Source organism: Dryobates pubescens, chromosome Z, assembly GCF_014839835.1.
Source record: "Dryobates pubescens isolate bDryPub1 chromosome Z, bDryPub1.pri, whole genome shotgun sequence".
Taxonomy (NCBI): Eukaryota; Metazoa; Chordata; class Aves; order Piciformes; family Picidae; genus Dryobates; species Dryobates pubescens.
Genome location: NC_071657.1, coordinates 90,493,896 through 90,517,176, shown reverse-complemented (window position 1 = coordinate 90,517,176; position 23,281 = coordinate 90,493,896). Strand labels below are relative to the sequence as shown.

The window sequence follows — 23,281 nt, the reverse complement described above, 5'->3', positions numbered from 1 at the left end:
CATAAAAGACTGCAAAATAATATAAATGGATTTAAACAGATCTTTACAATAAGAAATTCAAATGGAAACAGACAAGTAACAAAGAGAAGTAAAAAAATTTATTGCAGTATTCATTCCACCAGATTTGCTGGGGATCCCTTTTCTTGTATTATTTCAGGGTGACCTAATACATCAAAATCTACATTTACAAAAAATCCTCCTGCAGATAGGTCATAGATACTGCATGCTTTTTTTTCTCCCTTTTTTTTTTCTTCTTTTTTTTTTCTTTTTTTTCCTTTTTTTTTTTTTCTTCAACAGAATAAATTATATATCCAGGAGATTCTGCCATTTTACAGCCTGGAAAAACAATGCTTCCCTGGAAACTGGGCTAAACTAAAGAAAGCCATCCGCTGCTAGGTTAAACTCCAAGAACACTTTATTAAGAACATTAACAGACTAATTTCCAACATTCACTTGTTTATTTTTTTTCTTTTTCTTTTTTTTTTTTAAAACAGAAAGTTTTTTTTTTTTTCCAAGATATAAACAATTCTTTTTTTTTTTGTTAAACTATAATACAGTGGGAGTAAAAATGAACTGAGAAGTTTCTGCTGCACAACAGCGAAGGAAGCTCCCACAAAAATGTTTACCAAACATTTCCTTCTTTTTCCCGCGTCCCAGGTTCCATTCTTACTCTTCATTTAAATGACTTTTTTTTTTTTATTATTTTTTTATTTTTATTTTTTTTTGCCAGAAAGTTGGTATTTCAAGTTTTTCTGTTATTTCAATTCCTGTAAATTTGGCCGCATGTACAAATTCATTAGCTGGAAGTTCCATCCTTGGCGGCATACAGCGATCGTAAAGTCTGCACAACTTTATTAGTCAGCTTATTAGCACTCGTTAGAGCAATTTTTTTGTAAATAATGTCTGACTCTTTAATAGTGTCTACCCAAGGCACCAGTTTGCGGCCATCACGGCGCTTAGCCTCAGTCCAGGAGCCACTGTAGGAGCCTGCCATCCACTGAACACTGAAGCCATTGCTGGTTTTCTGTACTACTCTTGCAATTTGTGGTCGGTCTTTGTACTTTGGACAGCAAATAGCGATGACATCCATGACATCAACACTTTCATTCATCTGTGCTGCCAACTCCGTAGAGTCTGAATTTCGTTTTGACCTTCTCAATGACTAAAACATTGGGGGGAAAAAAGACCAAGTGTTACACAAAAGAACTTTAGTGAAATTATTGCTTTTATTGCTTTTAATCCCTTGACGCCGGGAGTTGGGATTTCCCGGCACACATTCCATTGCCGGCAATGAGACGCACCGCGACCGCCAGCGCCAAGGGGTTAACATATCCTTGTAAAACCACATACTCTTAATTTGTACCCGTGTCTTTATCTCTTATTGATATATAAAATTATATATACACATGAATCATAAAGCTACATAAAAACTTGGCAACAATAAAAAGGATAACACACAGTACATTCCAAAGGAAAATTAATAACTTTTTATATGGGATAAATTTTCTAGGTTGTTTGTTGGGTTTTTTTTATTGTCTTTTCTGTTAAACTTTCTACAAAAGTTGTATAAACGGTTAAGTAGAGAATCTCTATCTACAAAATGCTTTCTTTCATGTGGATTACATTACTTGGTGTACATTTAATATAATAGACTGACATTTATAAGCACATAAAAATCATTTTACGTAATACGCTGCGAAATACGTTGACTCCTCCTCCGCCTCACCCCTGAAGTGCCTCCTCCTCTATCCTCCCCATCACTTTCATCGTCCTCTGTCTCAGCTGCATTGTTTTTAGGGCTGCCTCCTCCAAGCAGCGAGGTAATTGCTTTGTTTCGAGCATTTGTGCTAGCTGACACCTCTCCATCTTCTTCCTCTTCATCAGGATCCAAATGTTCCATAAGGAGCTTGAACTGTTAAAATACCCCAGATTAGCCCACATTGCAACTTTAAAAACAGATATTTATATCACACTACATTAAACAAAAAAATATTAACAGAAAGGTAAGGAAACAGAATAGAACAAAAGGCAGACAACTTTAAACTTGAACAGGTGACATGTTGTTCTACAAACTTTTTACTTCTCTCTCCTTTTCTGGTAGATATGTAAAAGCTTTATTCTTGTGTTTCCAAAACTGCAAGTTTTCTCTTACTGGTATTTCTAGATTTGGGGGGTGACTAAACATTCTAGATCTAGTCTGTGCTTCTGTGATGGAAACAGGGTTAAACCGAACAAATTATAGGGAGAGGTATACAAGATGGATGCCAGAAGTTGCAAAATACCCCACAAAGTATAACATCTTTGAGTTTAAATTAATTTTCACTGCGTTTGAACTTATTAGAAGTCTATGGAAGATCGTCCTGCTAAACACCCTGAAAGAAAGTGGTGAGTTTCAGTATATCATGTAAGATTTTCAGGAACTTAACATTCCAGAACATTCACCCAGAGCTGCTCTCAAGTTTACAGCGTCCTAACTAGTTAGAAAGGATTTGGGGTTTTCTGCAAAGCAACTTACATCTAAGTACTGTTTTACTATACTCCTCTTCACTTCTTCAGTGATCTTGGAATTAGCCATATCACTCCGCAGAAAATCCAGAGTTTGTTTTGGATGGAAATGCACTCCTGTCTTCCTGTTTATCGCTTTATCATAAACTTTTGCAGATTCAGATGGAGAATATTTCTGAATTTTACTGTTTTAAAGAAAATAAAATGAAGGAGCTTTTGAGGAAATTCCAAAGCAATTTATAAAGGAAAACCCTTTAAGAGATTCAGTACAAGTCCCTATTATGTTAATCATTCCACATCCTGGTAAGAAAAGAAAACATTGTTCTTTCTAAGCCAAACTTTCATATGTTTGCTTACACAAATTGCTGCTTAAACAGTTAGTTACAATCAACTTTTAATAAAACAAACCTGCCAAGTTTAAGTCCTTACAAAGAACTCACTAGATACAAAGAGGACCTATATCTAAATGCTCTTACCTATCAGAGAATCCACAGAGGTTCTTTAAATGCTGTTTCAGCATTAAAAGTAATAATATGCCTTGGGAGACATTTGCGAATTCAATTAAAGGCGCTGAATTTTCTGGTAAACATTTCATCACAGAATTTATATCATTTTCTTCATCGGAATCTGAATCAGAATCTACTCGTTTCCGTAACCTTCGAGGCTTAGAAGCTTCCTCTTCGCTTTCACTCCCACTCCCACTGTTACTGTCACTCTCTGTTTCCTCATCTGATGAAGGTTTTCTTTCCTTTTTTTTGTCTTTCACCATAGACTGCAAGAAAGAGGAATTAACACACATTCCAAAATCAGAGTAAGTAGCAACATGTATGTTTCTAAAAACAAAATCTTTACAGAATCACTACTGGCTTAAATTAGCAAGAATTCTTTGGACAATATTATGAATTTATAATTCAGTATTAAAAAAAAAAATAAAAAAAGGTATTTATGGTGAAAAGATGCTGAAGAGCTCATCCAAAGCCCACATTTTTTGCAAGCTGGATAGAGAGCAACCGAAGGAACAAGTATTGCACTGGCATGTTATTCATAAAAGACTGCTCAATGTTAGCAGTGGCAGTAAAAGCAGAAGGCCAAAACCAATGTATCAGGAAGAAAATTCCACTTTTCTTTCACCTGCATGTCATTTCTGTGTCACCAGATTTCCATATGTACCCTGACACAGACTAGTCCAAGATGGTTTTAATACTTGTGTCTTAGAAATTTATGACACTAATTGCACTGCTGACCAGAGAAATACTCAAGTGATCATACACACTATTAACAATAGTAAGTTCTACTACTCACTGAGCTGCAGAGTTTCACAGGTGTATTATTACTGCACATAGCATGATATTTCATCACACAGAACTTAAGAAGTCCTAAGCAGGATCTCCTTTCTGCGCTGTGCTAAATTTAAGTCTCCAATCTGAAGAATGTACTCTTTCTAGCAGATGAAAAATGGAGAATTCAAAGCATCCAGGCATCAACTCTGAACTGGATTTGCTAGTCAGATTAGACATTCTAGAAATGCACTTGCTTCCTGACAGTTTGTCCCTTCTCCTGTTGAAGTTGTCCAGGAAGTAAAGACACTGAAGTCTTTAAGGAGCAGAGGCCTTTTTCTTACAGGGTTGTGTATTGCCATAGCAACAGATACTATACCATGATGCAGGCTCTAATATGCTACCTTAGTAAAATATGTAATGTGCACTCTTTTTTTGCCATAAACAATGTATTTAAACTCTCTTAGGTGACATTAATACAGCTGCCTCCAGCTACCTGACAACAAAATAAACAGCTAACTGGATTTTACTATTAAAACTGGATTTTATTATTGAAACTGTATACAAATACACAAAAATATAAAGACACATACCTCTTTAAATGACTGTAATAGGTTGCTACCAGAAACTGATAGTGTAATGTCTATATGATGCATTATAAACAGTGGCTCTTCTTGTGTTTGATAAGGAAAACAGGCTAGATTGTCTGCTATGTACAAAAGCATATTCACCTCTGTTTTCTGGAAGTTAAAAGAAAAAAGTATAGAACATTACACTTACCAATACTTCAGACTTATGCATTTATCCTGTGCTCCTAACAGTCTTAAGCAAAAACGTGATAAAAAGTTTTGTTCTACATACACCCCCAAAGCCATTTTAAACAATATGCATACATGCAAAATGTGGTCATACCTCAAGATACATTATTTCTGATCAGTCCAGACTGTACAGGAAAGTACAGAAAGATGCAAAAGTAACAAATGCATTCTATTATATAGGTAATATCATAGGTAAATATCTTGTATTACAAAGTACATTATGGAAATAAATTTATCAATAATAATGTCACAAAAATATATTGTAAAAGGACAATTTAAGCTTGTAAGTTCTGCATTTTAATTTCTTCTAAATGAAGCAAACATGATGCTTACTGCAGTATCATCAAAGAGGTTCAGTAAAGAAATTAGAAACGCTCGTCTGTGCTGACGGTTCCCACGGATCATGGAGTACAGGTGTGAGCACAATGCACTGGATGATTCATCATGTCTAAAACCTCTTACAGGATCTTTTGGGCAGGTATTAATTGCCTGTTGTACCTGGTAAGACATCTTCATACCAGCCACTGCTTTCATCTGAAATGGAAATGTATTTATTTTTCTTCAAGCCACTGATTTCAAAGCAGTAAGATCTACTCCTGTTAAGTGGATGATCACCAGAGGTAATTCTACCTTTCAGGTTGGCAAAAGGCTTAATAAAGAACTTATGGAAGAGATCAGTATGTCACATGAATGGCTTTCATTCTAAATTCTGTTACAAACATCTAGCTAATTGTTTTACCCACTACAGCCAGGTATTCCAATTTGAATGGTTTTCAAGAATATTGAAAAGTATGCATATATGAATAGAATATTTTACCAAATATGCATCCCTGATGTTGCTAGTAGAGAAACCAGCAACCAAGTCAGTATTAGTACAAGACGACTAACAAAGAGAAAATTATTTTATTTTAATTTGCATATGTGCTGCCATTTCCATCTGATTTTACTTAATTCAAGGTTCCTTAAAAAAAACCCCTGGAATCTCTAGTTAGGCTGTATATCCAGTTCTCCTCATAGCACCTCTGCTGCCGTTCAGCAATGATTTTGCTTTGTGAATACACTGTCTTAAATCCCAGCTGCCTAGATATCAAATTTCATGTACCTTCACCTAAAGGATTAGCTACCTGCTTGGTCGCCATCAACAATGCAGTGCTCCAATTACAGTGGAATACAAGCAGGTATGGAAAGTGCCACAATGTAATACACACAAATAACCCAGAATGGGGCCTTCCAAAATAAGGACAGGTTACTGCACCTTCAATTTCAGATCTTAAATGGAATTACTGGCACCATGACACAACTCCACAAGTCCTCACACAGCCCTTGTACCTTAACTTATAGCAAGAGCCCTCAGATCTAAATAGCTTCCTATACTCTTTCTGCTTAGATTAAAATTTATAAAGCCTTAATGGCTTAGTATTCTACTACCTGTACACTAAGGATTTTTACAGAAGGTGTTCTCTTCTCTAGTCCAGTGATACAGGAAAGTCATTGCTAAATGTTACGAAACACCTGCTCTTACTTCTTATCAAATAAATGCTCTTAAGTACAGTTCAGTGAAGAAAATATTACTGTGAATCATAAATTAAAGGAAATTTTGGACTGACACTTCTAATTATTATAGACTTTCTATTTGTAAAAATGGACATCTCCATACAAGGGGAAAGAGTTGAGGTACTTTTTACAATTGCTGACAGTTTTTGTCTATTACTTTGTTTTTTCCTGCTACTGAGGCATACTCAGGTGTCAAACCACTGGAGAACATAATTGTATTTGTAATATATTAAATCAGAACTACTTACGTGAATGAACCCAGCATATTTTTTGTCTATTTCCACCAACTGCTGGTCAGCTTTATTTCGCATAGAGGGCTCTGGATCTGTGCCCATAGCAATTAAGTATGGCACACACTTGAAAAACAAACAATATGAATATTCAGACTTATTGTAACTCCTCTTCCCCAGTCTTTGCTCTTCTGCTATGCTACTGTTCTTCATATATTCTAACTATTGCAGAAGGTAGAATGGAAAGCAGAAAATAGGAAGCAGAAAATAGGAAGCTATATATAACTTACTACCTGACTACTTTTTGCAAGCAATTAAAACAAAGTACATGAGAGGCCAGCATTATAAACCATTGAAGTTTTGTGAGGTTTGAGGTAGCATTTCCCTCTCTCTCAAATTCTAGAGTCAATTTACACTATAAAAAAGGCCATTAAAAAACTCCCAAAACACTGCTTATTTTTGAACATGCACAATGTCTGCAGTATAAAAAGTTACAAAAAAATACACAAAGAATAATGCAGAGGATAATTAAAGTTCTAACAGCAACTGTGGAATTCCATAGTGTTTGGACTGAGTGTGGGGATTGATGTGGATACAAGCAAACACATTTTCCAGGATAAAGAATCAAATGAAGAAAATTTATTGGGAAATTTGTAACAGAAATATGCTCCAATGTACATCTGTACATGCTCTTTGGGTGCTGGCTGAGCTTTTATACCTTGATCCAAAACAGAAAAGACAGCATTTGGAATCTGACTGGCTAAACAACAGAAAACTGATTTAAAAATATGTTTTCTTTAAAGGCCTCTTGCTACAATATGAAAATACTGCAACACAGCTGGAAGAGAAAAGCTGGAAAATTATGTAGCAAGTGTGGAACTCTCTGAAAGTCTGAGTAACAAAGATGTCCCATTACAAAAGGCTACTATACCTGAACAGGATGGATGAGACCCTGGTTTAATGTCAGTGCAATGACATTTAGAGCAAAGTGGCGTACACTGGACTGGGTATGAAAGAAAGCCTCAAGGACCTGTTTGAGGTATAGCTGCATGATGGAACTACTCATCCCTGAGGAAATATCACCCATTTCTTTCAGGTCTTCCTGTTTTGCTACTTTTTTCCCTGTAAAAAGGACAAAAGGAATAGCAAACTCACCAACGCAGAATTGTAAGCTTTGCCATTAGTTAATGCATGCTGATCTTTAAGCTTTACGATAAATACACATTTCAGGTATCTTAAAAGTGAGTTTATGATCTCATGAAACACTGAACAATCAGTGTGCTGGTAAATATGCATCAGAAATCTAGAGAGATATGACTTCATAATTTTTGTTCCTTAACAAGTTTTTCAATTACCAAATTTATGGTTCTCTCTGCAAATTAATCTTAGAAGGGATTTTGACAGAAAGTTTTTACTACCATCATTACAGCAATTATATATTCTGGATTGCTTCCAGGATTTATACATCCTGAAAGTAAATAATATGCCCAATGTGTGTATACACTTGCACACATAATGAATTTTTGAAAATCATATGGGAACAGTATCCTAAGTGACTCAGCTCACATACACAAAGCGATGCGGGCAAGAATGTTTTGGTTTGCATGCCACGCTCTCACAGAAAAGCTCAAGACTTACAGTCTCTGTCTGCCTGCTGCATACGTGTATCCTCCTCCTGCAAGTAGGTCTGGAGGTTTTTCAATACTTGGATTTTTAAGTTTACTGAACAGTTCTTATCCGAAAGAATGCTGTTGTACAGAGTCTTCACTTCCTGTTCAAACATTAAACTTGGGTGTTGTATAAATGCAAACCCTAAGGGTGAAAAAAAGAGGAAATATTCCATGTTATTTACATCTAGAAAGTATATTTCTGTTTTTTTTCAGTCTTCCTTCAAAACAGAGGCATGAACTTCATCTCTTCCATACAGCAAGGGAAGGGAAGAATACTAGTAAAAATCATCCATTGTTTTTCTAATACATTTGTGCAGAGAAACATTCTGCTGAAACTGTGAAGAGTTGTTCATACGGCGGCAAAGCAAATGTGAAAAAAACCCCAAACAAGTACTTAGAGATAAAATCTTTAAAGAAAACAAGCTCTCAAACAACAGTGAACACAGTAAAATTTATACCTCTTCCTGTCACTATTCATATACTTATTAAAGTCTTCTCTAAATAGCAATCTGTAGCATACCCAAGACTACATCTGTTGGAAGATATTCACTAGAGAACAGTTTTTAGTGGCAGTCTTCCTCTTGTCAATGAATGTGTGAATGAACACACAGAAAAAACATACGAACATAAAAGACGAACGAGTTGAAAAAAAAAAAGAAAGCAAACAAAATTATGCAACAGCAACATATAAAAATAGCTGTAGCAAAGGGAAGACTGAGAAAAGTTTTCATAGACAGAAATGACAGTGCAGGTTACATGCCAGGTCCAGAGCAAGATCTCAGTGTGCTTAAGATCTCATTTAAATGTCAAAATAAGAAGCAGAAAGATGCAGGTGAGGAGGAGGGGAAAGAGGAGAAAAAGGAACAATGATGGTCTGTGGACTGTGTGGTAAAACTGTGCACTCTATACGGGTGTATACTGAGGTTTGCAACTTGACCAGCTCTGAGCAAGTCTAGCCCCTTTTTTAAGGTTAGTTTTAAAAATGAAAAGCACATGCACGTATGTGTTACAGCCCTTTACACTTAACCCATAACACTTTTTTCCTTCATTCACTTAAAGGAGGATAAAACACCAGTATCCTCAGAGAAATTCTTACTTTTCTATTCTCTATTAAGTGGGGAAAAAAAAGTCTTACTTGATGCAAGAATTTGTTGTAGGAGATAAAAAGAGGCACCTGTTGTGTTCCTTCAAGCACTAACTTCACATCTTGGGACTGCTCTCACACCACTTCTCTTCATACTTTTGTTTTCATTCTGTTAAGAGTCTTAAGAGTAAGCACTGACCTTGGATGAGTAAGACCTTACCTGTTAAATACTTACAGGTTAAGCTAAATTTACTAACAGAATTCTATACCCACAACCTGCCTTGCAAATACATATCTGGAAGAGAAGCATAACCACAGCCATCAACCCCATGGTTATGCTTAATATCTCAACAGCATTAACGCAGCTTAAAGCAAGGACTAAAAGCATTGAGCATCCACATCAAAATGACACGTTAGTAATTGCCAACAGTAAAGTACACACTTTTATACAATGCCTTCACTGTGTACAGATGTTCAATTAGCTTGTCTACGCATCTCCATACATTCCACAGCTACCCTCAAAATGGAGCTAGTGCTGAAAACAGGTGCCTGAGATATCATTAAGGACTGATAAGCTTACAGAGGAAAAAAAATAATCAGAAGGTGGTCAGCTGACAGCCACCCCTGTTTTTGCTTTCCCCTAAACCCAATCACCATTCAGTCTATAATTTAGAAAACTTTTTGTGAAGTGCAACCTTATACACATCCATGAGCAAAGCCATCATGACTATGACTAGGAAGACAGACCCTATCCAAAGTCCAAGGGCCTGTCTAATCTTGCCTTGAACAGTCTCAGGGACAGGGCATCCAAAACTTCTCTGGGTTTAGGCTGGGTGCTGGCCCAGATGCCACTGCATGGACCACACCTGGGAGGTCCCAAAAGGGTCCAGCCCACTGGGTGGTCACAGGAAACCAGGTATTTCACCCACAATCCTCTGCTCCTCTATAAAACATCCACATGGGGCCTTCACTTCCTCTTTTTGCCCCCACTGCTGCCTAGGTAAAATGGTGTGAGCTGCCTCCCTTGGGCCTGCCCAGGCCCAAGGCTGGGTTGGGGGGGAGGAAAGAGCCCTGGGGGATTTGGGTGTACCCCCAGGTGGGGATGGAACGTTCTTGGGTATGTTCTGGGATCTCTTTTGTCACGGTGCTTGTGGCTCTCTGTAAAACTTTCATTGTTGTTTTTATTATTTTCCCATTTAAAGTTTCCATCACTTTTGCAATCCATTTCTCTGAGTTGTTATTTTTTGCCTGTGGTGGGAGAATTGGTCTCCCAAACCACGACACTGTTCCAGTGCCTCACCACCCTCACAGTGAAGAATTTCTTTCCTTAGGTAGAATCTAAATCTGTCCTCTTGCAGTTTAAAACCATTAACCCCCACTCCGTCACTACACTTCTGACAAAGAGACTCTCTCCAGCTTTCCTGTAGGCTCCTTTAAGTACTGAAAGGCTGCAATAAGGTCTTGTGGAGCCTCTTCTTCTCCAGGTTAAACAAGAACAACTCTCAGCCTGTCCTCATGGGGGCAGTGTTCAAGCCCCTTATCTTCACAGCTCTCTTCTGGACCAACTCCAACAGGTCCATGAATCAGACACAGTACTTCAGGTAGGGTCTCAAGAAAGCAGAGTAGAGGACAGAATAACCTCTTTTTACCTGCTGGTCACATTTCACTTGATGCAGTCCAGGATGTGACTGACTTTTTGGGCTACAAGCTTACATTGCTGGCTTTTATTAATTTTTTTTAACAACCAATTTCCCCAAGTCCTTCAAGATATTTAAAAAGCCACCTAAAGAGCAATTGAAAGCAGCAAATTCTGGTCCACAGTTAAACTACACAATGCAAGAGCATAAGCCTGGGAGACAAATTCCTTCAGACTAAGCCACAAACCAAGCCCTGTCTGGCCAAATAAGATCCTCTCACATATACACCTCTGTCCTTAAAGCAGAGGAAGACCATGATACGACGCATTCAGTGGCATTTAATGTATTAATGAAAGTCACATACTGTACTAATGCCTTCAAATAAAGAATCTATTTTTAAACTGAAATACTGCTAAAATCCTGAAACAAATTGTATTATCTAGCCTATGACATCACCTCAATGCTGTGCAAACAGGGTATAAAATGTCAGAGTTCCCTTGATTTCTGCAGACTATCTGCTCGTACACTTAAAATGTTCAAACTTTTCCTAGCACTTTTCTCAGTAGTTTTTTTAACCACAGCTAGTGGAGTGAAGAGCAGGGTTTGGAGTTAGAACATACTTACATGTGGAGAAAAAAGAACACCTATGTTACTTTGGAAATATGCTGCGCTTTTAGACCTGGCCACACTGTCTAAAGCATCCACTCTGCTGCAAAGTGTGCAACTAGCAACCTGTCGACAACTTTTCTATAGCCAGTTTGCAAACAAAACACACAGTAAATTTTTATTTTAATCAAACTTGCTTGCACTACACAAATACACAAGTTTCTACTGATATATCTAGACTTTTACTATAGCAGAATAATAAAAAACTATTATGTCTTACCAAGGCCAATAATAGCTTTTGTCTGCACTTCTTCATCTGAATGTTTTGTAAAATACATCAGCAGTTCAAGTACTTTATCCTTAATGTTAACCTGAGCAAATTAAAACAAAAATAATAGCTATTTCAAGATGAAACAGATGTTTTTAATCTCTTATAAAAAGCACAAATATCAAAAGGAGAAGGAGAAACCATCTTACTGCATGGCCTTTGAAAAATCATGTATTCAAAAACCTAAAAAGCTATACTGTAGGCATAAGGAAGATATACTTAGCTTTCAGGGACTAGAAATACTGTGCTTTCAAATTAAAGCATTCAACATATGTAAGATACGGCAACTAAATACAAGTCATTTTACCTTACTGTTGCCTTTAAAATCTTCCTGATCAAAATCAAAATGCCGACACAGTGCTCCAACAGTGAAAAGTGATCTAAGGAGTGCTGGTTTATTGGCAGTAAGTATTGTACTGTTGGGGTCTTCCTGATGTTGACTTTTTAATTTGGAAAGTGCACCTACGGCAAGATAAAAGTTTGGTCATATTGTTTAATTGTGGTGTGTATCTAACAACAGACTTGTAGCCAAAGCTAGGAAGTGACAATTACACATGATTTTTCTTACCATAGTATCTATTAAAACAGGCCCACACAAATTTATAGTTCTGGGTGACCTTGTTCACAACAGCCCCTAGACAGCTCACACAATGCTGAACAACCTAGGAGCAAGAAAGAACAAACAAATTACATATTTAGGAGTTAAAATGGAGATATTTTTAAAGCTATCTTAAAAAAAAAAAAAGAAAAAAAAATGGCAATGCTGAACCAAAACTAACAATCTAATGGATGTAATGCCCATCTTCATTGCTCTGAAAACCTGCTCAAAATCATAAAAATATAGCAATAAAACAAACTCCACTAAACCAAGTACACTGCTTTTTTTTCTTTTACGGCTGAGAAGTTACCTTCATAATGAAGACAGACTTTCTTTAAATCCAAGCAATGTATTTCACCATATGAAATGGAATCAACTTAATAGCAGTGATTAAAAACTTACTGTCATGCCATATTTGATGATGAGTTTCATAAGGTCTTCCTCGATAGTGGCAAGAAAGGTCTCACTTGGGTGCTCCATCAGTGGCACTACAAGCTCTAAGATTTTTGCAACATTGCAGATCACCATGAAATCATTCTGGGTCTGAAATAATAGCATTTATAGCATGTAACTTAATTTCTGACCATGTTACCCATAAGCTAAGTATTACTGATATGCCTTATAGTAAAAAAAAAAACAGTTCATGTAAACAACAAAGAAAATCCCTATGTGTAGAATTTCACTTCTCATCATGGCTGTTAAAGACCCAAAAGCTTTTGTTCCTGATAAATTTTTGGAGTTGTATGATAAATTTAGGAATTCTTCCCAATATACACTATAGAATACACAATATCTGGAAATAGGCGTCAGCAGCAAAATGAAGTTGTGCTATGACTCATTGTGCTTCAAGCAAAACAGGTAATGACATGCACAAACATAGAAATTACAATGGTAATTATTACCGGTTTACATTATTGTGACTGTGTCTGTATTGTGACGAATCTATGGAAAACATTTATGCATTAAAGTCACACCATGACACCATGGTAGAAATTTACCTTTTTTTTTTTATGTTGACAAATAAAGGTCATTAATCCAGATGATAAATGCTACTATCAAGCTATTTAACATATTCATGCTGACAGTGGTAATTCTACAGTTCATCTTCTAAGTACAAAACCTATAAACAGGTAATGCTTTCTTACGCAGTTTGATCAGAAGACTCTCTAAAAGCCTCTTGTAAATGTGCCTAAAGAACACTCCTGGAAACCCGAACTGGAAAATGCTAAGCTATACCTATGATGCATTTAATAATTACTCTTAAGCTTGCCCTGGGCAGCTAATCTGATTTGATGCATTGCTGCCACCCACCCACCCAGCCTTGAGCCACGGCTGCATGATCCAACATAACTTTCTTTGAGCCAACAGTACTAATCAAAATGGCAGAAGGTGCTGCAAGGTTTTTGAACAGAAAGGACATTTTACTGGACTGGGAGGCCTCAGCAATACAGCTTTTGTGAGCTAAACTGTCTTACAGGAAGGAATACTAAACACCAGGATCTAGGAAAGTGAGAGCTGAAGTACAGTAAATGATAGAGTAGGACATTTTTCTTTTGATATATCTGCTATATGATACAACAATCTATCTTACAGAACCACACCTCTAGTCTTAGGATTCATATGTGTTAAATATTAATCACTCTATGAAATTATTTCATAACAAGTGAAAAACTGGGTCTTAGTCCTCACAAGAAAGAGGCACCACAGGTATCAATTTCAATTGGCTGTAAAATGTGAAGGCACTGGTAAGAAACAGTAACTTAGAAGCTACAGAGATTATCAAAAGGATCCAGTATTTTAAGAAGTTATAATGACAATATAAAACCATAATTTCATCAAGTATACAAGACAGCCATTAATTTTCATGCTTAATTACTGGGGGAGGAAAAAAAATACTGATTTTGTCTACTTACACTACACTTAGTGGTCAGGTAGGGCTGCATGGTCATGGCATGTTTGACCATTAGCTGGGGCCTGATTTTGCTGAATAAGAACAAAGTGGTTATGCAAGCAACCAAGCGACCAGAATTCACACCTTTGTTGTCAGAATCTGTAAAAGATTAGAAAATACAGAACCAGGTTAAGTCCAAGTGACATTTGAGCAATGAAAAATACATGGCTTAAACATGATTTGTATATTTGGTTTCACAGAATCACAGAATTGTCAGGGTTGGAAGGAACCCCAAGGATTGTCCAGTTTCAACCCCCTGCCATGGGCAAGAACACCCTCCACTAGATGGGGCTGCCTAGAGTCACATCCAGCCTGGCCTTAAGAAAATCCAAGGATAGGGCTTCCACAATCTCTGTGGGCAACCTGTTCCAGCATCTCATCCAGTATTAAATCTCCTTTAAGATCAATGCAGCACGTTCTTATTAGAGATGAGAACACAATGTGTTAACAATTGTATGTGATCATGAAATGCGAGAAAGAAGTATAGATACTTCAAAGGCATCACTAGTTTTTAAACTGTGTACTGCAAACAGAATACTGACCCAGCTGATGATTCCTGTTACTACTGTGGAAAATGCTAATGAAAAAAAAGCTTGCCATGTTTATTTTAGTTTTACACATCTCCAAGTTAGAAGATATTATTTTAAAAGGAGTTCTGTTGTTGTGATTAGGTAGTGAAAACTAGGAAAGCTTTATTGTTTGTTATACAGTGCTCAGGAGTTAATAATGAACTTAAAAGCAGTAATTCGTTACCATCATTTCTTTAACAAGAGTTCTCCAAGAGTAACTTTTTGTGATAGTAATTTGAACAACCACTCTTGCAGTATCAGACAAAATTCAAAAGAGTTATCTACTCAGTTTTAAATAATAGTACCTGATAAAGATTCCTCATATTTAAGAATGTGCTCAACCAAATTGTCAACAAGTTGAGTACAAGCTTTCTTCACAGGTTTGTATGAGGCATCCTCTTCTGACTTCAGCAGCTGTAGTGGATGAAACAGAAAATTTTTAGTATTAAGGATGCATTAATTTACAATGGATACATGCTGGTGTCGTAATTATTACTGCAGCGGTACACAAGGAATTTTATACTACAGAAGTATTTATTTAACTTCTCCATTAAAGTTATGTAGTGAACAAAAAGTAAAGAAGTAAAAAAAACCAACTAAAAACCAACCCAAAAAACAATCAAGAAAATAGCCCATCCCAAAATGCAAGAGAAGTAATGAAAAAAATTAGTGCAACAAAAACACAGAAAAATTCTACTGACTACTGCACTAGATTAAAGCTAACTTTATTCAATGAAATAATGCAAAAAACAGTAACGTAACCATCTTTGCCAGCAGTCAGAAGTCAGAAGGCTTTTAAAAGACTTTAGAAAAAAAAAAGCAAATTCAGAAGGGGAAGGGTTTTTGACACTAAGCAAAAATGTCAAATATGAAACATAGATTTTTGAACATTTTAATCAGTTAGCCTTTTTCCATATGATTTCAGGCACTGAAAACATGTCCAGAAGATCCTTTAGTATCAAACAAGGATAGAGATCACACTTACATCAGTTTCTTCAGTGCAAGCACTAAGGATCTCTGGTTTACTTGGATACCTATATATTTCATGGCACTCCAGGCTAAAGTAAAACCCAAAATGCATTTTGGATTGAAAATTAACCAGTTCAATTCTTAGAAATATCAGAGTAAAATATAATGTAGAAGTAACCAATGCTTTGAAAATCACTTCTGAGAAACTGTGTAACAAATGTATTAAATGTGAGAATACACTTACCTGCCATTTAAATGAATATTTACATTGCACTAGATGTCTCATTTCAGAAATTAATTATACTAGCTGTGGACCTCAATTTATGTTACTCATTATTAAAGGGACTATGAAGTTAAGAACAAACAAACAATACCCTTCTCAAAATCAGGAAGTGAAGCATTTTAAAACATTGTATGGAAAGACATAAACTAATGTCAGAGACAAAACTGCACCAAGGATAATACAAAACCAAGTGAGATGTTTAAAGAACATGAACTGAAATTGTCTACTGTAAAGGACTGTTCTTTCAGTTCCCCTTCTTTGTGTTTTAGTATCCAAAGAAATTCTGTCAGTGATTGTATGGTACGTTCAAAATTCATTACTTACATTTTGAAGAAGTTGTTCAAACCAGTCATACCCTGTATCTCTACAAGCTGCAACCTAGAAGTATTTTTGAGAGTAAACTGATTAATAAGATAGTGCACCTGAGAAAAATTATTTCAATACAAATGTAATCTTAAAAGACCCATAAAAACGCACAAATATATCTTCATGTGCATTCAGCACAATGATTTTATATCTTTGGAGATCAGAAGCTGTCTTCTGCATTTGAGAAACAGTTCTCAGTGACTAGATTTGTATTTCATACAAGGCAAAGCCTATGCATTTTACTGGAGACTACTGGCTCTAACATAAATTGTAGAATATTTTGTACAGATCAAAACATTAATACAAGCCTAACATACCAAAAATTACCATGCAGGTATATATAGATGTATTTTTATATCAAACCCCCAAGCCTTCCCTGGTATCATGCATCAGGAACTGGTCACATGTGCTCCAAAGCAGAACTCATAGGAAAACTGAGTTAAGATGAAGTCAAACTGACCGAGTTCTCAGTCTGGAAAAATGCACACCGGCTTACCATTTTGTAGAAATACTGTAAAGCAGGATGAAGCTTAAACTCATGATTTTATGTAATGAAGCGAATACTTTTATTTGATATTTACATATTGGTATAACTGATATTAAAACACCTCACATTTCAATTACAAATGAAAGCATTTTACTTGAAACAGATTTTGGTATTTTGGAGACATGTTATTTAATTTGCTGCTCCTAAAAAGTGGATACAATTAGGCAGACACTAGCTTACCCTGAGTGAAAACATGACCCTGTTTTGATAAAGTGGCTTATTACCCTTTCAAAATAAATGTTATGAATTTTTTGAGGACAAAAATTTCTAAGAGACAACTTCTTAGGCTTAATTACATGCTGCTACTAACAGATCTTGGAATAATCTTATTGTTAAATATAATATAAACTTGTTGTGTTCTAACTGAACAAGTATTTTACACAACCTGAATATAGTGTGGTCCCAGTTAACACTGCCAGCAGATTAGTGATCACTTAGTTTCCTACAGATGAGTAATTTTGGCATATATTCAATGCCAGGATATATAAAAAGCAAACCACCTGACAACTGATATTCTTCAAAACTGCAGGCAACATTTCAAAGATTCTAAAAACATAATGGAATTATGCACACAAAACTCAAATTTGTTTAACATACCACATCAGTGATGTTTAATATTTTCCTTGTCATTGCTTCTTTGTCATGGTGTGGAGTTGGAGTAAACCAGAGCTTCTGGAATGTCTCATTTACTAATTTCTGAAGGGAAAGAAGAATGACCAAAAATAAATAACTTGTCTTGATGCAAAAGTGTTATGTCTGATACATCCAATACAACAGATTTGTTGAAGATGCAGTTTCATAACTATTCAACCTAACTGAGACTGTTGTAGAAAGCATTACCTGAGATAGATCCACATGTACTATTAAAGAATTTATACTGACTTCCAAGTAAGCTTTAGGAAAATGATGACTCGGAACTGACACTACAGAAAATGAAGATGCCACCTTCCTGCATTAATTGGCATTTCTCAAGAAAAAGAATACCATAAGAAGCTGACAACTGAACACAAGATTATGATTTCTGGAGTAGAACTAGCAGCAATGGTAGAGAACTTCAGTTTTCAAAATAGCTGTGACAAGGCAGGAAACAGAAAGAAGCCATGTCTCTATCCCCAAACACAAGACGTACATTCCCTTCCAGTGTTTTTGGATGGTGGAAAAAAAATGGAATAGAATGAGAGTGAAAAAAAAGATGTTCAAATTACTCATAAAGCATATGGTTTTAAGAAGCACTCGTTATTCATGGAAATATAAAAAAATACATATTGAAGATAATGCCTCATTTTTTCTGGTGTTGTTAGACATGCAATGGGAAGAAGGAGAAAGAGCATGGTCATCTCCCTTTCCCAGCAGTATGCTGGATTCAGCTGTTCATCTGCTTCTCAACAGTCATCTTGGAAGTCCAGTTGGCTTTAACATACTCAACTGGTAAAAATATGTGCTGCAGATTTGAAATTGAAGATTTCAAAACCTACTGAAAGTGTAATACAAAATTATTACAGGTTTGCTCTTAATTATGCAATTTGAAAGTCACTTTTCCAAACCAAACAAGACCAGGTTTGGGTTAGATTCATGATTTAACACAGTCTTAATTTTGTGCCCTTCTGAATGTATATTGCACAAAGAGTAGACATAAGTATCATTTTAGGGGGAAAAACAGATTCATTGAATATTCAGAATTAATGCAAAATCAGCACAGACAAATATGGGTTTTATATGCAGAACTTGCTGGTTTTATAGACAATACTTAATTTTGATGAAAAAAAATTATATGCCATTTTTACTTGTTGGAAGAAAGATGTACAAGAGAAAACACTTGCAAGAACAAAAAAATACCTGGGAAAAAAACCTTTCTTAAAATATTTTTATTGCCTGCAAGAGCATCAAGAAGATGTAACAATTCAAAGAGTATTTTAGAAAGCTAAGGTATCTGCTCCAAAAATTAGAAGTAAACAAAAGTAATAAATATTTAAAAGAGGAATACTTCTGATTATTTTTTGTCAAATTTTACAAACACTAAACTAATGCTAATTAAAATTCTGAAGGATACATTTCATCTTACCTTAATGCCTTCCTCATCATTGACTCTCCGAATCATTTTCACACACATCTCTGTAATTTTGGGAAATGTTGGCTGTTCAATGCAGATATCCCTCAGTATCTTTATGACTCTTTTTCTGACACTGATACCAGTATCCTGTGAAGAGAAAAGCATCACATTCTTGAAAACAAATCAGAAATATTAACTAATGTATTATATGAATTAATCTTTGATGATGACCTAATGTGGCACATAAAACTTTCCCAGAAAAGGCAGTTAAAATATTCTGGATTGCATTTATACAGAAGATCAACAAAATTTGTACCACTTTACTTTTAAAAATTCTAAAGGTGCTCGGCAAGTCCCCTGAAAGCTGAAATACTGCCTCCAGTGCCCTTCCATCTAACCTGATCTCCTTCTATGACAAGGTCTACCCACTTAGGGGGTGAGGGAAGGGCTGTAGCTGGACTTTAGTAAAGCCGTTGACAATGTTTTACCACAGCATTCTCCTGGACAAACTGGCTACTCATAGCTTGGATCAGTGGATGTCTTGTTGGATAAAAACATAGCTGGGACTAAAATGTTGTGGTGAATGGAGTTGAACCCAGCTGGCAAATGGTCACAAATGGTGTTCCCCAAGGCTCAGTACTGGAACCAGTTCTCTTTGAAATCTTTATCATCTTCATATGTAATCTAGATGAGGGGATGAGTGCACCCTCAGCAAATTTACAGAGAAGACCAAGTTTGGTGGAAGTGTTAATCTGCTTGAGCAGAAGGTGGCAGTTCAGAGCAATCTGGGCAGGCTGGATTGATGGGTTGAGGCCAGTAGAATAAGGTTTGAAAATGGTGAAGTGCCAGGTCCTTCAATTGGGTGACAACAACCCCCTGCAACACTACAGGCTTGGTGGAAAGTGGATGAAAAGCTGCCTGGTAGAAAAGGACCTGGGGGTGCTGGTTGACAGCCATCTGAGTACAGGCCAGCAGCGCGCTCAGGTGGTCAAGAAGCCTGGCAGCATCTGCTCCTGTATCAGAAACAGCCTGGCCAGCAGGACTAGGGAAGAGACTGACCTCCTGTACTCAGCACTGGTGAGACTACATCTTAAATACTGTGTTCACTTTTGGGCTCCTTACTACAAAGGAAGACACTGAGGTGCCAGTGTGTCCAAAGAAAGGCAAAGAAAGGCAAAAAAGAGGTCAAGAATACAAGTCATATGAGCAATGAAAGAGCAACAATCTCATTGTTCTATCTGGAGAAAGGAGGCTGAGGAGAGACCTTATCACTCTCTGCAACTACCTGAAAGGTTGTAGCAAGACAGGTGTTGGCCTCTTCTCAAAAGTAACAAGTGATAGGACAGAAGGAAATTGCCCTAAGTTGTGCCATGGGAGGTTTAGGTTGGGTATTATGAAAAAGTTCTTCAAAGAAAGGCTTGTAAAGTACTGAAACAGGCTGCCCAAGGAAGCAGTGCAATCACCATCCCTAGAAGTATTTGAAAGTGTTGGGGGACCACGTTATTCTGTATTATTAAAAATATAAACTCAATAAAAACCAGATTTTCCAATGCTGCATTATTGTAAAATATCACAAGTCACCATACCAATATTCTTTCAATCAGCATGTCATAATACTGCTCAGCAAGCTGAGGACGACAGAGCACGAACCGGCCAAGCAGCTCCACAGCTGCTTCTCGTACACTAGTGGAGTTATCCATTAACCGTCCATGAACACCTCGCTGCATATCCAGCTAAAAAGAACAAACAAAATAGAGATTCAAAGTGAGAAACAGAAGTTTCTCTTAAGGATGATGTAGGAACATACGTGCACAATGGGTATTTCTTTTTTTACCCTGGCAAGGATACTGGGGTCTACAGCAACAACCTCAGACAAACACTTCATGGCTTTTGTTCGAACAGCAATTGCATTTTCACCAAGTACACGCAGAATCTAACAAGAAAACAAAAACAAAGACTCAGTTGCTTTGGGAAGGCAGTAAACAATGTTTAACAGGCAAACAATGCATCGTAATAACATGCAAAAAAATTAAATAAAATATCTGCCTACTAAAAATTGAATATATCTTCTATCAACAGTAACAAGTTGCATGCAAGTGGTGTTCTATGGTACTGGTAGCTGAGCATGGATGTTTACTAAGGATTGCTACATCTAAGACTGGTCAAAACCGTATTTACACAGGCTTTGTACGTACCTTAAAATCCTCTAATTTTAAACACAACTCTTATCATTCAGTTGTGGCTTTCACTATAATTCTTTTAACGGAAGAATTGGATTTGGGTATGATAATATTAAGAATGTCACATACTATAATATTAACAATGTAACATACAAAATGCATAAACAGAAAAAGAATCAATCACTTATTTAATCAGTAAACAGTATGAAAGCCCATAGTGCTATCATGACTTTCATGCTCAACAATGAACAGATATGGCACCCTACCACAAAAGTGTCTGGAATCAGAAACCAACTCTGTTTCACTGTATTAAGACTTCCTGCAGAGTTTACCTGTGTCAAATAAATATCGAAGCTCTGGGCAAACGGCCTCATAGAGGCCAAATAGCGAACAATCAAACATGCGTCCTCGTAGTCCACAGTATCAGAATTTATCCTGCAACAAATTCCGCATGTTAATTAGGACATGTTTATAAAACACGACTTAAAATGCCAAACGTATGGCTAATATGTAAATGGCACTGAAACATACTTTAATGTACTGAATTGAGATGGAGCAGTTTTAATGATGCTGCGAAGAAACTTTTTGCGACTTTCTGCTCTATGCATGATTTGTCCCGTAGTCTCAACATCTTTTGCGTGATGAGTTCCTTCAGATGAATCCTCATCCTTCTGAGATTTAATTGCTTTCTCTGTTTCCATAGTTGTATCACGGAACCACTGAGCTATATAAAACTTCCGAGAAAACTGAAGATGCATAGAAAATGAACCAAACAGACACAGAAAAGGGAAATTAATAGATCTGCAATGAGATTAACTGAATTTAATGCATTAATATTTTGGAAAACAGGATCAGCTGCGTAAGTTAGGATTATAACTGGTGTATTATCATACGCATAACTGAAAAACGTTTTACTCCATACACATAACTGAAAATATTTTACTCCACACACATTACTGATATTATATTTATATATACTTGGTAACAGCTGAAATTTACCACTAATGATGCATCAGTTTCTGTGTTCTCATCCAGATAATCCAGCAAAGCCTTTTGCAGCTGTTGAATTTCATCTTCTCCTCCTGAAACCTGTCAAAATTACAGAACAGAATATTACAGTGCTAATCATCATCTGAAAAATCTGCCTGTCCATATGTAAAATACACTGAAGAGGGTTGTTTTGACAGCAGTAGAACACACAATTTTTTAACCAATTACCTATAAACTTGCATAGAGACTGAAACAAATAGTCAGAAAAATATTAAAGAGCAGAAAAAGACTTGTTTTAAAACATGGTGACTGATTTGATGATTTGAACTTGTGTGAAGACCTTCTGTCATGGAAAAACCCTGAAGTGCTGAAATCACACATACCAGACTGACACAAGTTCTAACCTATAAGAGACACCATTAGGTGTCTCACCAACACTAAATACTGGAACAGTGACATCTCAGATAATAAAGGGATAAAAGACAAAAAACTAAAGAAAAAGGAATATGAAACAAGTATTAAAAAAGTATGTGTGACAGGTTAGGCTGTGCCTTTAAGAAAAGGATAGCTGCAGAATTCTCTAGCTGAATGTTCAGGTGTAAAAAGGAAACCAAAGATTAATTCTAAATGAATTTCATTGGTCAGATGTGAGATGTACCATAATAAATATCACTAACATTCTTTCCCTCCCTCACTCCAGCTTCAGTATGTCTAACTTTTTGCTTCTTGGCCATAGAGCATGCAACTGACCCTGGACTACAACTGGTAAGATAAGAGAAACTAACTTTCTTAACAACAGCTTTGAGCTAACAAATTTCCCTTAATATCCTTTTCTCTCTCTCTTTTTTTCACCTAAGTAACTAGTAGGGGAAAGGGAAGGAGGGGGAGAGGGGTTTGGGGGAAACCTGAGGAGGGATTCTCCTTGGGAGGATTGGTGTTTGTGATATTTCCTGTAAATTCCTGTATAATGTTGTAAATACTGTATATTTTGTATATATTCATTGCATTCCATTGTAGAGTGTAGTTTTGCTTGTAAAATACAGCTTTCTATTTGCTTCTCCGGCTGAGT

The 23,281-nt window shown here is 36.4% G+C and overlaps 1 protein-coding gene across 1 annotated transcript in view; it reads right to left on the bottom strand.

Annotated features, from left to right (window-relative positions):
• Window positions 1-709: 709 nt before the first annotated feature.
• Window positions 710-23,281, bottom strand: part of NIPBL (NIPBL cohesin loading factor) — a 172,123-nt gene continuing 149,551 nt past the window's right edge. Inside the window, exons 25-47 of the mRNA XM_054179014.1 lie at window positions 22,222-22,311; window positions 21,754-21,968; window positions 21,555-21,657; window positions 20,877-20,975; window positions 20,629-20,775; window positions 19,055-19,189; window positions 17,590-17,688; window positions 16,404-16,457; window positions 15,133-15,241; window positions 14,221-14,357; window positions 12,710-12,850; window positions 12,278-12,371; window positions 12,017-12,171; window positions 11,662-11,752; window positions 8,023-8,196; window positions 7,316-7,506; window positions 6,403-6,510; window positions 4,934-5,134; window positions 4,376-4,522; window positions 2,982-3,277; window positions 2,516-2,690; window positions 1,727-1,912; window positions 710-1,162 (exon numbers count right to left, since the gene is read on the bottom strand). Coding sequence (XP_054034989.1) covers window positions 797-1,162; window positions 1,727-1,912; window positions 2,516-2,690; window positions 2,982-3,277; window positions 4,376-4,522; window positions 4,934-5,134; window positions 6,403-6,510; window positions 7,316-7,506; window positions 8,023-8,196; window positions 11,662-11,752; window positions 12,017-12,171; window positions 12,278-12,371; window positions 12,710-12,850; window positions 14,221-14,357; window positions 15,133-15,241; window positions 16,404-16,457; window positions 17,590-17,688; window positions 19,055-19,189; window positions 20,629-20,775; window positions 20,877-20,975; window positions 21,555-21,657; window positions 21,754-21,968; window positions 22,222-22,311 — 3,513 coding nt within the window. The 3' untranslated portion in view covers window positions 710-796. The remainder of the gene's footprint in view (window positions 1,163-1,726; window positions 1,913-2,515; window positions 2,691-2,981; window positions 3,278-4,375; window positions 4,523-4,933; window positions 5,135-6,402; window positions 6,511-7,315; window positions 7,507-8,022; window positions 8,197-11,661; window positions 11,753-12,016; window positions 12,172-12,277; window positions 12,372-12,709; window positions 12,851-14,220; window positions 14,358-15,132; window positions 15,242-16,403; window positions 16,458-17,589; window positions 17,689-19,054; window positions 19,190-20,628; window positions 20,776-20,876; window positions 20,976-21,554; window positions 21,658-21,753; window positions 21,969-22,221; window positions 22,312-23,281) is intronic.